The sequence below is a fragment of the Somniosus microcephalus genome, chromosome 2, assembly GCF_052327205.1.
Source record: "Somniosus microcephalus isolate GS21.2 chromosome 2, FLI_Smic_1.0, whole genome shotgun sequence".
In the NCBI taxonomy this organism is placed as follows: Eukaryota; Metazoa; Chordata; class Chondrichthyes; order Squaliformes; family Somniosidae; genus Somniosus; species Somniosus microcephalus.
In genome coordinates, this window is record NC_140988.1 from 27183145 (window position 1) to 27197377 (window position 14233).

General features: G+C 45.2%; 1 protein-coding gene across 1 annotated transcript in view; it reads left to right on the forward strand.

The window, feature by feature from the left end:
• Positions 1-14233, forward strand: part of LOC147122622 (serine/threonine-protein kinase 32B-like) — a 559191-nt gene that overhangs the window by 238699 nt on the left and 306259 nt on the right. Inside the window, exon 3 of the mRNA XM_086007879.1 lies at positions 7721-7872. Within this exon, the coding sequence (XP_085864005.1) occupies positions 7721-7872 (152 nt within the window). The remainder of the gene's footprint in view (positions 1-7720; positions 7873-14233) is intronic.

Consider the following 14233-nt stretch of genomic DNA (forward strand, 5'->3'; position numbering starts at 1 on the left):
ATAGCGCTGATGGCACACGCTGTCTTGGGTCCCTTGGACTTATTCCTCTCCTCCTTATGATTATCTGGCCATAACAGCTTGTCCCGCTTGGGGTCGATTAAAACTCCCACTTCCCTTAATATATCTATTCCCATAATGGTTCCCTCAGCATTTTCACAGATCCAAAAACTTGTTGGTATAGCGATTTTCCCTAAGTCTAACAATATTGTCTCACTTTTCCATGCTTTAATTTTAACTCCGCCTATGCCCGAAATAAACATGCTCGTCTTAGTTCGTGGCAAAGGCAAATTTGTCACAGATATCGAGGCCCCTGTGTCTACCAGCATATCGCACTGTCGGCCCCCTATCAGCGCGCCAATAAACATTCTCGGGTCCCCCTTTGCCGGGTTTCCGAGGGCCGCTACCCTTCAGGCGCTACCCTTTTTCATTTGCTTAGCCAGTTTCTCTACTTTCTTCGCCAATTCCTCTATGTCCTCTCCTTCTGAGGCGTCTGAAGAATCGTCTCTTTTAGACCTCCTACTCTTTCTTCTCCTCTTTTCCTGTCGCTCCTTTTCATCTTCCCACTCCTGTATTCCCTTCTTAATCAATTTTGCCACGTTCTCCTCACTAGTCGCAGTCTTTCTAGTGTTACACCCCGGCTTTCCTCCTTGTCTGGGTCCCTGACCTTCCATTCCTCCTCCTTTCCTCCAACACTGCTGCTGCTTATGTCCTGATTTCCCACAATTGCGGCAGGATTCCTGCTTCTGTGATGTCTGGTTACCTCCCTCCTTTTGTTGCTTCTGGCAATCCTTTTTTATGTGGCCCTCCTGCCCGCACCCGTAACACGCCGCTATGTGTACTGCACCTTCCTCGTCGCTATCTGTCTTTAGGACAGCTATCTTTAGTTTAGACTGTTCTTGGGCCTGATTGTCTACTTCACACGCCCACTGGATTAAATCATCCCAAGTATTGTGGACCATTAGCCCCATCTTTATTGCATTCTGATGCATCGAACTTAATCCTTGTTTAAAGGTCTGCAGGAAGCAAGCGTTGTCCTTGTTTAGGGGGCCCGGAATTCCACAGTTCCCCTCAAAGGCCGCCCACTTTCGTTTCCCATAATCGATGGCGCTTTCTCCCTTTTTTTGTGTGATTCCACTTATAGCTGCCCAATTGACGGGGGCTTGCCCCATAGCGGCCTCCACCGCCGCCTTATATTGATCGAATTCATTATTTAATTGCTGAAGTGTTTGTCCCGTTGCTGTGGCCCACAGACCGTTCCCGTGATTTCCTACTACCAGTCTCCACTGTTCTTCAGGGCATTTAGCTCGCACCAATTGGTCGATATCTATGTTATGCAGGGCATGATTTATGCGTATTTCGCGCAATTTGTGCCAAAACCCCTGATTATTCTGGCGGTGTCTCAAAGCTGGCAGGTCATTGAGGAGCGTTACCCGATCTTGCAAGCTCAATGGTGTATAAATCAGCGCTGTTGTAGCCGGTCTGGCTGGGACTGCTGGGTTTGCACCTGCCGCCGGGACTGCCTGGACTGCTGGGGTATACTGCAAAGCTATCGGTGCCATTGGAGCCGATTCCTGGCCTCCCGAACTGGGTCCTACATACGGGGGAGGGCATTCAGTCGTCCCCCGCCTCGTGGTCTCTGGGTATAGGCTTTCCCGAGCGTCCCTCGGGGTAGGGGCTATCGCGGCTACTGGATAGTGTTTATGCTTCTCTCTTTGGAACAGGCATTCCCAATCATAGCATGCAGCTACAATAAGGTGTGCCTTTTCTAATTTATCCTTTGTCTGTTTCTTCCACCAGTCTCTCTGTACCTCTGGTTTATCGTCCGGGTCCCACCCTGCCTTCTTCATTTTCTCTATGAGGCTTTTGCTTTTGTCAAAGACGTAGCGCGTTGCAGTTCCCGGGTCTCCCCATATTTCCCCCAGGGAAGCTTCAGTCACCCTTTTAGTCATACTATCGGCTACGTTTCACGCGTAATTCACGATGTTGAGGAATTAGGTTTGTACGCTACGTTGTTTGCCCCTATAGCGTCACCTTCGTTAGTTTCTGGCTTTCTATTAGTCACTTCGTTTCGTTAGACACACACCAACCCTTTAGTCCCGAGGTTTTGGTACTGTGGGGTCTGTAGCTCCCGGCGTCCTACTTGATCCTGGCCGTCACGTGGGACTACTGTCCTCTTAATTCAGGCTCAGGCTAGGTGCTGGGGACAGACCTCACCCTTGTCTGTTCTAACCTCCTTATGACCGTAGGGTTTTATCTCATTCACTCACCACGGTGCACCCATTCATTCAATTGTTGAGATTTCGCCATCTCACGGATAAAGAGGATTTCCCGCCTCCCCGGGGTAGGGGTCTTTCCGCCCCTGTCGGTTTGCCGCCACACGGCTAAATGAGGATTTCCCACCTCCCGGGATAGGGGTCTTTCCGCCCCTGTCGGTTTGCCGCCACACGGCTAAATGAGGATTTCCCGCCTCCCGGGATAGGGGTCTTTCCGCCCCTGTCGGTTTGCCGCCACACGGCTAAATGAGGATTTCCCACCTCCCGGGATAGGGGTCTTTCCGCCCCTGTCGGTTTGCTGCTATACGGCTTAGGGAACACCTTATCCCTATCTTTTTAACCGCCTTCAATTAAGGGTGTCTTTCTTCTTATAGTTCTTTTATACGTCGATTCTGACTCAACGTCTCGCCAGCGATTAACCCCTAATTTTACAGGTGGTAATTAAAACATACTCACCCGTCCTAGGTTAACGCTGTCCGAGAGTCTGGTTCAGAACGCGCATCCCATCCTCGTCACCAATTGATGTAAGCCCCCAAAGTGTGGACTGAGTGATATACAAAGTCGACAACACTGGCTTGTTGTAAGAAAGACAGGCCCAATAATTGAGGTAAAACGGTTTATTCAGGCCTGGGGAGCTATGGCTCTTGCGTCCCAACACAAGGCTCCAACTCCACCGAATCTCTTGAGGTTTACACAGTTATACACATATTCCGAGACCTCCTACTCCAGAGGTCCAATCGATTTAAAAGTCTATACATTAATCACTAACTAGGTGTGCCTAACTTCTACAAGGTAACCAATAACATAAGTTTCACTTTTCACTGTATGGGCCTGTGGCCCCTCTGATTTCTTGGAAATGAGTCATCAGGTCATGTGATTTCTGAGAAACGAGACCCTCTCTCTCTTGACCACTACTGAGTTTCGTTTTTCCAGAAAAGGGTTATGTCATTGTCTCTTTTTGTAAGTTTCATCTCTCTAAACTGGTATGGTCATTTCTGCAATTAAACATACGAGTAATTAGTACATTTCATCTTTAAACATTTTGCTGCGCAATTGCGTTCTACTAAACGTGCCCTGTTACGCTCATTTTTAAATCTTACTTCACCTTTCCATTCTGATCCTCTATTTCAAGTCGATTTGCATCTTTTAATGTCCCCAGCTCTCCTCTGACAGTTCACTTACTATTGCAGGTTTTTCACTGTTATATTTTGTCTCTGCAGCTATGCTTTCTCTCGGTCTCTCCTTTCTCCATGATCAACCTTCTGATGTGTTTCGGTGTGGTTCTTCATTTACCTATGGGCCAAGCTTTTGGTAGCCTGCCTGAATTTCTCCTTTGGCTTGCCATCTATTTTTTCCTTAAACCTGTGTGAAGTGCTTTGGGATGGCTTCTTATTGTAAAAGTACTACATAAATACAAGCTATTGTGAAGATGTGTGAAGGAATGAGCCATACCTATTCTGAAAAATACACCATTCTATGAAATATTCTGACTTTATTAAAACATGACAAACTGGGTTTAAAAATCTAAAAGCCTCAACAACACAAAGCTGTAAACAGCATACAAGCTTTTGAGATAAGAATCAGTTGTTGACACTGAAGCAATAGCCCTATTGAAGCAGAGGTTTGGAGCTTCCAGAAAGTCTGAGCTTTGGAGGGAACACAATGGAATGTCCAGTTAAAGGTATCATAAACCAACACTTTGAAATAAAACACATAAAATTAAAGAAACATGTGCCTTTGTAAAAGTAACATCAAATGAAACATGGAGACATGATAATGTGGTACAACCAGCTGAGGTAGCTAAGAAGACAATGCCATACACAGTTGAAGTGTTTTTAATTTACATGTTGTAAAAAGATACAAACAGAAGACTTTGTAAATATGACATCAATAGATGCACCAAGCAATCACATTGTTTTTGTGTTGAACTTGGAACACATCAGAGACACGAAGTCTGCTTACAACCAGCTGAGGTGACTTAAGAATTGAATAGAAGACCTTCGTAAGAATGGCATCAAATAGATACATCTGTTATAACCGTTTTTTTATGATAAGTTTTGAACACCTACACAGCAGACAGAAACCTGCAAGCTACCAGCTGAACTGACTAAGAATAGAAAGGGTCAACAGAACTATTACTAGAGATAATTAGCTTACATCAGCAGAAAACTTCAAAGGATATACCACTGAGAAAGAATATAAATATAGAACGTTCAAATAGGAAGACAGAATTCGCTGGAAGGGGCAAAGCGATTCTCAGCTTCAGAGACAGGCTCTGAAAGCCTACAAATCTTTGAGTCTTGGGTAATCAAAGGTATTTGATTTTGGTGGGTATCCTGGAATAAGAATAAGTAGAAATATAAAAATGTAACGATGATAAGATTTGAGAATAAGGATCTCTGAGAATAAGAATTGTAAGCTATTTGTTTTTAGAACTGTTAAAGTTGCGATTGAATCACCAGCTGTTAACTGCATGTTGGTTCTTTAATAAATCTATATATTTTTAGAATTGTCTCACAGTACTTCTGTATCAAACTCGCGAACTCAATCTCTGTACACTCTTTGGTGAGGAGTTGCAGAATTCTGGGGGAGTTTTCCGGACCCTCATAATATCTGGAAGGTTACAGTCTAGTTAAACTTATTAAAAGTGCTATCTGGAGGACAGTAACACCTTCAAGTCATTCCTTTCTTTTAGGGAGAGATAGTCTGGACCTTTAGACCCAATTAAGTGTCTTATGGGATTCAGCTATCTGTAACTGTAGTTGAAGGTGAACGTCTGGGGAATATGCCTGATCTGGGGTAGCCCGAAAGGGGCTAGGACTAGTAATTATCCCTTCAGGTGCACCTGAAGTGCTGTGGATTTTCAGCCCCAGTTTCTGCAGCAGCATGGAGGGCAGGATACTTACTGACGATTTAGAATAATACTGGTTTATAAAAGTACGGGGCTTTATTGGTCACTGAAATAAATGGGAATTTAACCTTGTGAACTACAGTGTGTTGATTAAGTAAGACAGTCACTAGCTCACCACCAACATTGCTTTTGCCATATTTAGCATCTCTCTATTTAAATATAATTGTAGGGTAACATTATTAGTGGTTGCATTGTGTTACTCAGGCAGTTTTAATTGGTATTTCTTTCAAATTGTAAAGTGTTTATTTTTTTTATATGTTAATTGATGTTTTGCTACTATCTTCTACAAAAATTGGAAAGCTATTTACGTCAACACAACACCATTATCTTTATTGTAATTAAATGTCAATCAGTAATATTGAATAGTGTGAAATCCCAAAGTACCCTGCAAGAGTAGCTTTACTGCTCCATGGAACATGAATTCAATTTGACCCTTTTGTTAGGTTTATTTAGGCTTTCAGCTAGGGAGGTTAGTCCAGATTGGCTGAAACAATTCATTTTGTCTCAGTGATTTTATATGAAACATACAGTATCTTCTCAGCAGGACAAATTTGCCACGTGGTTTACCAGTCAGGATTACATCCATGATAACTGATCTTGATCTCCAGACTGAAAAGCCTGCTTTTTCCACATCATTAATTGCCTCATTTTTGAATTCGGAAATACCAAGGTTTGACGTAAAGGTCACTGAAAGAAAGCAGAGTTGATATGACAATAGCAGCAGTTTCACTGTAAAAAGTCCCCTTTCAAGTTCGGGTAAGGATTTACCCTGTGCCATTTATATGCCTTTCCCATCCATTCAGTCTTAATTTATTGAAAGGCATGGGAGAGCTGATATTCCAATAGTGCAGTCAGGGAGTGCATCCACATATTCCTAACATGTTGTGGAATTGGGTAGGTAGATCTGAGCGCTGGTATCGCTTTGCTCCAAATTCACTGATGGAAGTGTTTTTTTTGGCAACCTTGCTAACAGTGTGTGTGTGTGCCTCATTACACTCCCTAATTTTATGTATTCGTATTTAAATTGGTCTTATGGCCGCTTCCATTGCCCCGAAATTCGTTGCATCATGATCCCAGTGGGTTACACCAGATCGCGCTCAAAAGTGCTCTCCAGCTGGACTTTGTGGGGGCATTGGGAGGGCTCCTCTTTAACATAGGCAGGCAGGTGCATGGGCACTTCTCTGCTTGGGCAATGCATGTCCCCCAATGATGGAACAAGACTATAATTGATCTATCAACCCTTCTTGCTCAAGGGGTTGATTTGGGTGAATTGCAGATATGTATTTGAGCTTTGTTGGGGTGCAAGCTGCTTGCCTGACCTGATGTCTGTCCTTGCTAAGGTCAGTACCCATCCACTCAACCAACATACTGACAGCCAAACAAATGTTGGGTCCCAACTTAGGATCAGGGCAGGGTCTTCTGGCTTAGGGAGTCCCCCAACCTGGCTCTGCTCACTGCCCATCCTTTGCCTTGCAGGGGGTGGAACGAAGCTCTCCCCCCTAAAAGACTCTGAGGAGATGCTCAGAAATGGCGAGGCCCCGGCGTAACCAGGTCTCCAACATTTCCCTGGTGAGCCCATCGATCGCCCTTCAGAGTAATAATGGGAGACTGTACACCAAGGACAGATACTGTACGAGGGCCAATCATGCGTGGGTGCATTGCAGAACGGGTAGGTAGACCTGAGTACCAGCATCGTTGGGTTACAAATTTCTTGATGCAAAAATATTTAAGTTTGTTGAAGCCTTGATGAGAGCATGCATGGGCTTCATCACAGCCCCTAATTTAAAATGTATTTAAAAAAGGACTGACTCCATGGGAGCGATTCTAACTGGGAGCGGGTTTTGGGCGCGCAGGGGGCGGGGTGAGCGTTAAATCTGCCAATGTCATCAGTTTAAGGCTCTTATGTAATCGTATTTAAATTGGTCTTATGGCCGCTTCCATTGCCCCGAAATTCCTTGCGTCATGATCCCAGCGGGTTACACCAGATCGCGCTCAAAAGTGCTCTCCAGCTGGACTTTGTGGGGGCATTGGGCCGGCAGGTGCATGGGCACTTCTCTCGGGCCTCATTTAAGTCCCGCTGGCTAGCTGCATGCCCAAAACGGGTGGAAATAGGCAGATGGCTGACTCCAGACAGGCCAGTATCAAATGACCCAGGGGCCGCCCACCGGCATCAAGGTAAGTTGTGAGGGAAGGGAATCTGGGCCATTTTGCATGTAGGAAGGAAAGAGCCCAGGCCAATAGAGGCCTTGATGTTTCTGATGGGGCCCGAGAGAAAGCTGACGGTTGGCATGTATGATAATTGTACCTAAATCTTTTCTCTTTTCCACCTACCTGGTTAAGACCTCTTACATACAATTGTGTAGAATCACGAGTGTAACTTACATACTGGTGCAACCAACTTATTCAATTTTACAGTACATACATGATTTGGTAGCCGAGATTTTGTTTTGAATAAATGTAAATGCTGTAAATGAAAACTGTTTGACTTCTTCATACAACGTTAATTTATTCAACAATTTTCCTGTACTTTGACCAGGTATGCATTGTCCAGAAAAGAGATACAAAGAAAATGTATGCTATGAAATACATGAACAAACAAAAATGCATTGAGCGAGATGAAGTACGTAATGTTTTCAGAGAACTGCAGATAATGCAAAGACTTGAGCACCCTTTTCTTGTGAATCTATGGTAAGTAACTTCTTGTAATAATTAAATCAGCTCATAAAATGTGGAGATGGAAAAGCATGTCAAATTAAAATACTACTAATACAGTGCAAATGCTTCTAAATAATAATTATGTTTAGTAGCTTGAGTGTAAAAGTATTTTCGTATTATTAGCATGTTATAAAGAAATGACCTGGACTTGAGTATAAGGAGTACAATTTTGAAGTTTGTGGATGATATAGAGTCATAGGGCTGGATTTTGCCAATGGGGAGTTTTTGGAGACGGGACTCCCACTTGTCGGGTTTTAGTCCCGCCTCCATCGACTTCTGGCCAACCCATGCTATTTTCCCTTGATTGACCTTGTTAAGTCCGTCCAGCGGGCTTAGCAGACCAATTAAGGGAAAGCTGCTTACAGGTGACGTCAGCAAGTGACGTTTCATCTGTCAAGAGCTTTTGACAGACGAATTGTCATCGTTTGAGAGCTCTGTGAAGCTGTCAAACACTGACAATCTGTCTTCTAAGTTGAGAACTGGGACACAGGCTCACTTAGAGATATCTCCTGAGCAGAAAGCAGAAGGCTGATGCATTTGAGAATGCAGCGGCCATTCCATTTTCTCTGCCGGTGAGATGAGGGACTCCCGTGACCTGAAGGGTTGAAGCCTGGAGGAAGAAGCTTTTAAAACACTTTAGACTCACCTCACACACTTACCTCTCCACACTTGCACCCATCACTCACCTGCACACCGGACATTTCGGCCCCTCCGACCCCCGCAGACCCACGGCTCGCCTCGCTGACCCTGGCGAGGTTCGGAGCCGACAGGAAGCCTGCACTTTAGAACTCAAAATAGGGATTATCCAAACAACTGTCTGTTAACTACCTGTTAACAGGCAGTTAATTGGCACTAATCCCCTTCCCACCTCGAGGAGGCAGCTCCCAGCACGGGTTGGGTACCCGCCTCCTGGGAAGATGGCACAGAGACGGGTTGGGGGGTGGGATGGGTACCCGCCCCCAGATGCTGCCATTTTCCCAGCAGTCCCGCCTCCATATCTGCCTCCCCAGGGCTGGCAAAATTGCCCCCATTGTCATATTCACAGGGCTGGGTTTTATGAATGGAGACGTGTTGGAGGCGGGACTGCTGCTTGCCGGGTTTCAGTCCCGCCTCTATCAGCTCCTAGCCAACCAGTGGTATTTTCCCCGATTGACCTTGTTAAGCCCGCCCAGCGGGCTCAGCAGGCCAATTAGGAGGAAGTCAGTGACAGAGCACGTCAACGTATGACGTGTCGTCTGTCAAGAATTTTTGAAAGAAGAAATGTCATCATTTGACAGCTCCGTGAAACTGTCAAACACTGACATTCTGTGTAGTTTGATGAGTCCTGAACACAAGGACTCATCAAACTATACAGAATCTCAGTGTTTGCCTTGTGTTCAGGACTCATCAAATCTTTCTACTTTGCAGAAATCAGCTGGCTGTTGTATCGGTGGATGCAAAAGTCAGTCTGTGATCTCTACAATGGAGCTGTCGGGGACTCCGGCTCCACAGCGGCTGAAGGCTGTAGGTAGAAATAAAGGTAAGTTAACATTTTCTAACACTTTACACTCACCTCACATAGTTACCACTCCACACTTGCACCCATCACTCACCTCTACATCGCACTTTCAGACCCCTCCGACCCCCGCAGACCTCCTACCCGCTTCCTACACCTCAACCTCCTTTGCTCTAATGAAAACAAATCCAGCTTCTCCAACCTGTCCTTGTAGCTAAGATCTCCCATCCCCAGAACCATTCTGGTAAATCTCCTCTGCACCCTCTCAAAAGCCTATTATAAAACTAATAATAGTAGGATATCTGCAGACTTCCGGGGGGATATAGACAGACCGGTGAAGTGGGCAGACATATGGCAATGCAATTTAATGCGGATAAGTGTGAAGTGATGCGCTTTGAGAGGAACAACATGGAGAGGCAGTATAATCTAAATGGTACTATTTTAAGAGAGGTGGAAGAGCAGAGGGACCTGGGGGTGCATATTCACAAAACTTTGAAGGTGGCAGGGCAAGTTGATAAGGCAGTTAAGAAAGCGTATGGGACACTTGACTTGTAAATAGGGGCATTGAATGCAAAAACAAGGAAGTCATGCTAAACCTTTGCAAAACACTGGTTAGGCCTCAGCTGGAGTATTGTGTACAATTCTTGGCACCACACTTTCGGGAGGACGCCAAGGCCTTGGAAAGGGTGCAGAAGAGGTTTACCAGGATGATACCAGGGATGAGGGACTTCAGTTATGTGGCGAGATTGGAGAAGCTGGAATTATTCTTCTTGGAGCGGAGAAGGTTAATGTGAGACCTAATAGAATTATTCAAGATTATGAGGGGTTTTGATAGAGTGAATAGGGAGAAACTGTTTCCTCTGGCAAGTGGGTTGGTAACCAAAGGTGATAGATTTAAAATAATTAGCAAAATAATGTTTTTCCACAAGAGGGTTGTTAAGATCTGAAATGCACCAACAGAAAGGGTGGTGGACTCAGATTCCATAGAACTTTCAAAAGGCAATTGGACATGTACTTGAAGAAGACTCATTTGAAGCGGTTATGGGGCAAAAGCTGGGATGTGGGACTAAATTGGAAAGCTCTTTCAAAGAGCCGGCACAGGCACGGCAGGTCGAATAGCCCCCCTCTGTGTTGTAAGATTCTATGATTCTATGTTTTATTCAATTGTTTCTTAATGTATACAGAAGAAAAAGTCGCTAGAGTAATTATTTGCAATATATAAAATGTAATTCACTGTCAAAAATGACAGTGTAATACTGTGTAATTTATTTCACAAATCTGAGACTCCTTCAGGAATGTCATCAAATGAAACAATAAAGGAAATGGAAATGTATTATATCAATGAGAAAAAGTATTATAATTGGAGAGAATGAGAAAAAAGGATAGAAAAGGTGAGCAGAGTAAAGTGCTTAATGCTTTGTTATTTGGAATTCAGTTTTATGCATTTTTTTGGAGTTTAGAGGTAGCAGTATAATTAATAAAGTTTCTTCTGTCATGTTTATTGTCACAATGCTTGATCTAAACGCTTAATTTTTTTTTTAAGTTTCATTTCCCTGGATCTGTCTGCAGTCGAAGGGTTAGGTAGTAATCAAATCTGTGGGTTAAGATGACAAATGTAAACCATTCAAGCTTCAATCTCATGGTTTATTGCTTCTTCTGGACCCTTTGATTGGATTACTGTCATGGAAGTGCAAGTAATGAAGTGGTACGCAGCAGGTGGAATGTACACATAGAGGTAGAATTTCCCGGATCTCCCGCCATAACTTTGGCAGATCGCAGCTTATCCCGGAGAAACAGTGTAAACGGCTGTGATAGTAGGTGGAGTGAGGACCATGTCTATGAAGAAAATCTTTTAATAGGCTAATTTTTCTGAGATGGGCTATTGTGAAGTAAGACATTAATAAGCAAAAATCATGTGAATTGTGGAATTCAATTAAACACTGTTGTGTAAAAGTTTGTTTTCCATCACGTCATAGCTAGACTTTCTCTGCTAACATTTCTTTCAGTCCATCTGTCCAAGATGATAACAGTAGTATTTTTAAACTAATTTGTTACAAATTAGGCACTGTAACCGAAAAAGTGTTCCATTCCCCAGCACTGACATATTTATGAGCGCAAATCTTTACCAAAAAATATAAATGGAAGAATAAATTAGAGTTAAAGCTGAAGATAATTCCAGGGTAAATGTCGAATATTTCCCTTGATATAATTTCTCCCAATTAAATGTTGCCTGAAAAAAATCACAATTACAATTAAATAATTGATCCATGCACTGCAATGACATCTGTTACCAACCGCTTTTTCTGGTGTTCACTGCTAGATTGCAATTCCCTTTAGCAGACTGAATCCACTATGAACTCAGACTTTTGTCTTAATTCTCTGTCGGGCAGATAGCCCGGGTCTATTAACCCTCAATCACAGTAAATCGCTCACGAGAGGATATTTGGAATGCTCATCGTGTTCTCCCGTTATTACAGAGAGCAGAAAGATAACGCCACTAGACCATTGCGTACTAGCTAAACTAATTGATCAGAATTATTTATGGACGAGATAACATATTGAACCAAAAAGATATACGAACATACAAAAATGACAGGCAGGCAACTGGTCCATCAATCCTCCCCCACATCATGATTGCTAGAGCATCATGGCTAAACACACTACTGGTATATAGTAACAGGCCAAACAGCACAATAGCTATACAATCAATCAGTCCACAAGGGGTTAATATACCGTTTTCAAAAAGGCACATTTTTGGTAAGATGGGGGCAGATTTTAATTCTGAGCGGTTCTGGCAATAAACCACTCCAGCGAGTTTATTTCCCCCTCCCCGGCAGAGGTAGCAGTGGGCCATGGCGATTTTAAGCGGTGGGTCTCACTTAAATGCTGCCGGTCCACTTCCCAACCGGAACGCGCACGAAGAGAGCGCGGAATAACAACAGAAAATGCTGGAAAAACTCAGCAGGCCAGGCAACATCCGTGGAGAGAGAAATAGAGTCAACGTTTCGGGTCGAAACCCTTTGTCAAGACTGAAGAAGCACAGGAAATGAAACAGATTAAAAGGCCAGGCTGGGAGAGAACGCGGAGCAGCTGCCACCAGGTGATCAGGTGGCCCTTGACTGCCCGCCAGCTGAGTGGGTTTCAGGAGCGTCATGCAGGAGGGAAGGGGTTGTGGGTGTGATGTCCAGGGCAGGAGAGGGTGCGCCTTTCCTTGTGGAGCTCGGAGGAGGACTTCTGCCCCCTCCTGGCCACACAAAGGAAAGATTTACACTTATCTGAAGGACCTTTTCTGTCTGCAGACCTGTTTGTGTCGAGCGGAAAAGCCGCGGTGGCTTCCCTGCTCAGGCCCTGTTTAAATGTCATTGGGGTCCTATGGATATCACAGGATGTCAGTTAGCATTTATGCATCAGACTCCCGCCTCAGTCCCATGGGCGTCTCATTCACCACTAAAACGAGCGGCGTTAAAGTCAAAAACCGGGCATGTCCATCATGTTCTCCCGTACGGGAACAGAGCAGGAAATGGAGCTGCAACTGCTCACCCACACTGTTCCTGCCCAAAGGGAGAGTTAAAATCAGCACCCTCCCTCCCCCCGCATGGTCTCTGATGGAGTTGATGTGCCTCAATTATTCCGAGACTCGAAGTTAGCAGAACAAAAGTAAGGCTTTTATTAACTCAGAACATAACACGTAAAATAGAGAGATGTCTTCCTTCAGGAGGCTGGTGCCCGACTGAACTTAGATTACAAAGGAGCCAGGTATGGGCGGAGCCCTGCACACAACCAGTTCCAGCACATTCCAATACATAATACATGAGGACTGGGGGAAGGGAAAAGACACAGAAAGCAGGCAGTTACAAGACACAGAAAACAGGCAGTGATGAATGGAATATATTTCATCACATTCACCCCTTCTATAGATTTAGTCTGTTCGGGGGTTTGATAGTCCTCTGCGACCGACGTGGCTGTTGTGGTGCCGCGGGTGTCGGCTGGGTGTCCCCGGTAGCCTCCTGGGTCTCTGCCGGGGGTGCCGCCGGGGTTGTTGAAGGGGTAGTTGGTGGGGGTGCCGTTGGTCGATGTTCTTCCGGGGGTGATGAAAGAATAATGGGTGGGTAAGGGTTGCTGTGATCGTCGTCGCTGCTATTGCCGTGGTTGTTGTCGATGCCGGCTGGGGCGACGTCTTTTATGGACACGGTGTCCTCCCTTCCGTCGGCGTGCCGGACATATGCGTATTGGGGGTTGGCGTGGAGTAGGTGTACTGGCTCCACGAGAGGGTCCGTCTTGTGGCCCCTCACATGCCTTCGCACGAGTACCGGACCTGGGGTGGAGAGCCATGACGGCATGGATACGCCTGAGGTGGATTTCCGAGGAAAGACAAACATTCGTTCATGAGGCGTGGCATTAGTGGCCGTACACAATAGCGACCGTATCGAATGGAGCACATCCGAGAGGACTTCCTGCCAGCGGGAGATAGGGAGGCCCTTGGTCCTTAGAGCTAGAGTGACTGCTTTCCACACTGTCCCGTTCTCTCGCTCCACCTGGCCGTTACCCCGGGGGTTGTAGCTGGTGGTACGGCTCGTGGCGATCCCCTTGGACAGCATGTACTGGCGTAGCTCTTCACTCATGAAGGACGCCCCCCTATCCGTGTGGATATAGCTCGGCATACCGAACAGGCAGAACAGGCTGTTGAGGCATTTAATGACCGTGGCGCTGGTCATGTCTGGGCAGGGGAAGGCGAATGGGAAACGGGAGTATTCGTCCACAATGTTCAGGAAGTAAACATTGCGGTCGACGGACGGGAGGGGGCCCTTGAAATCTAAGCTGAGCCGCTCGAAGGGCCGT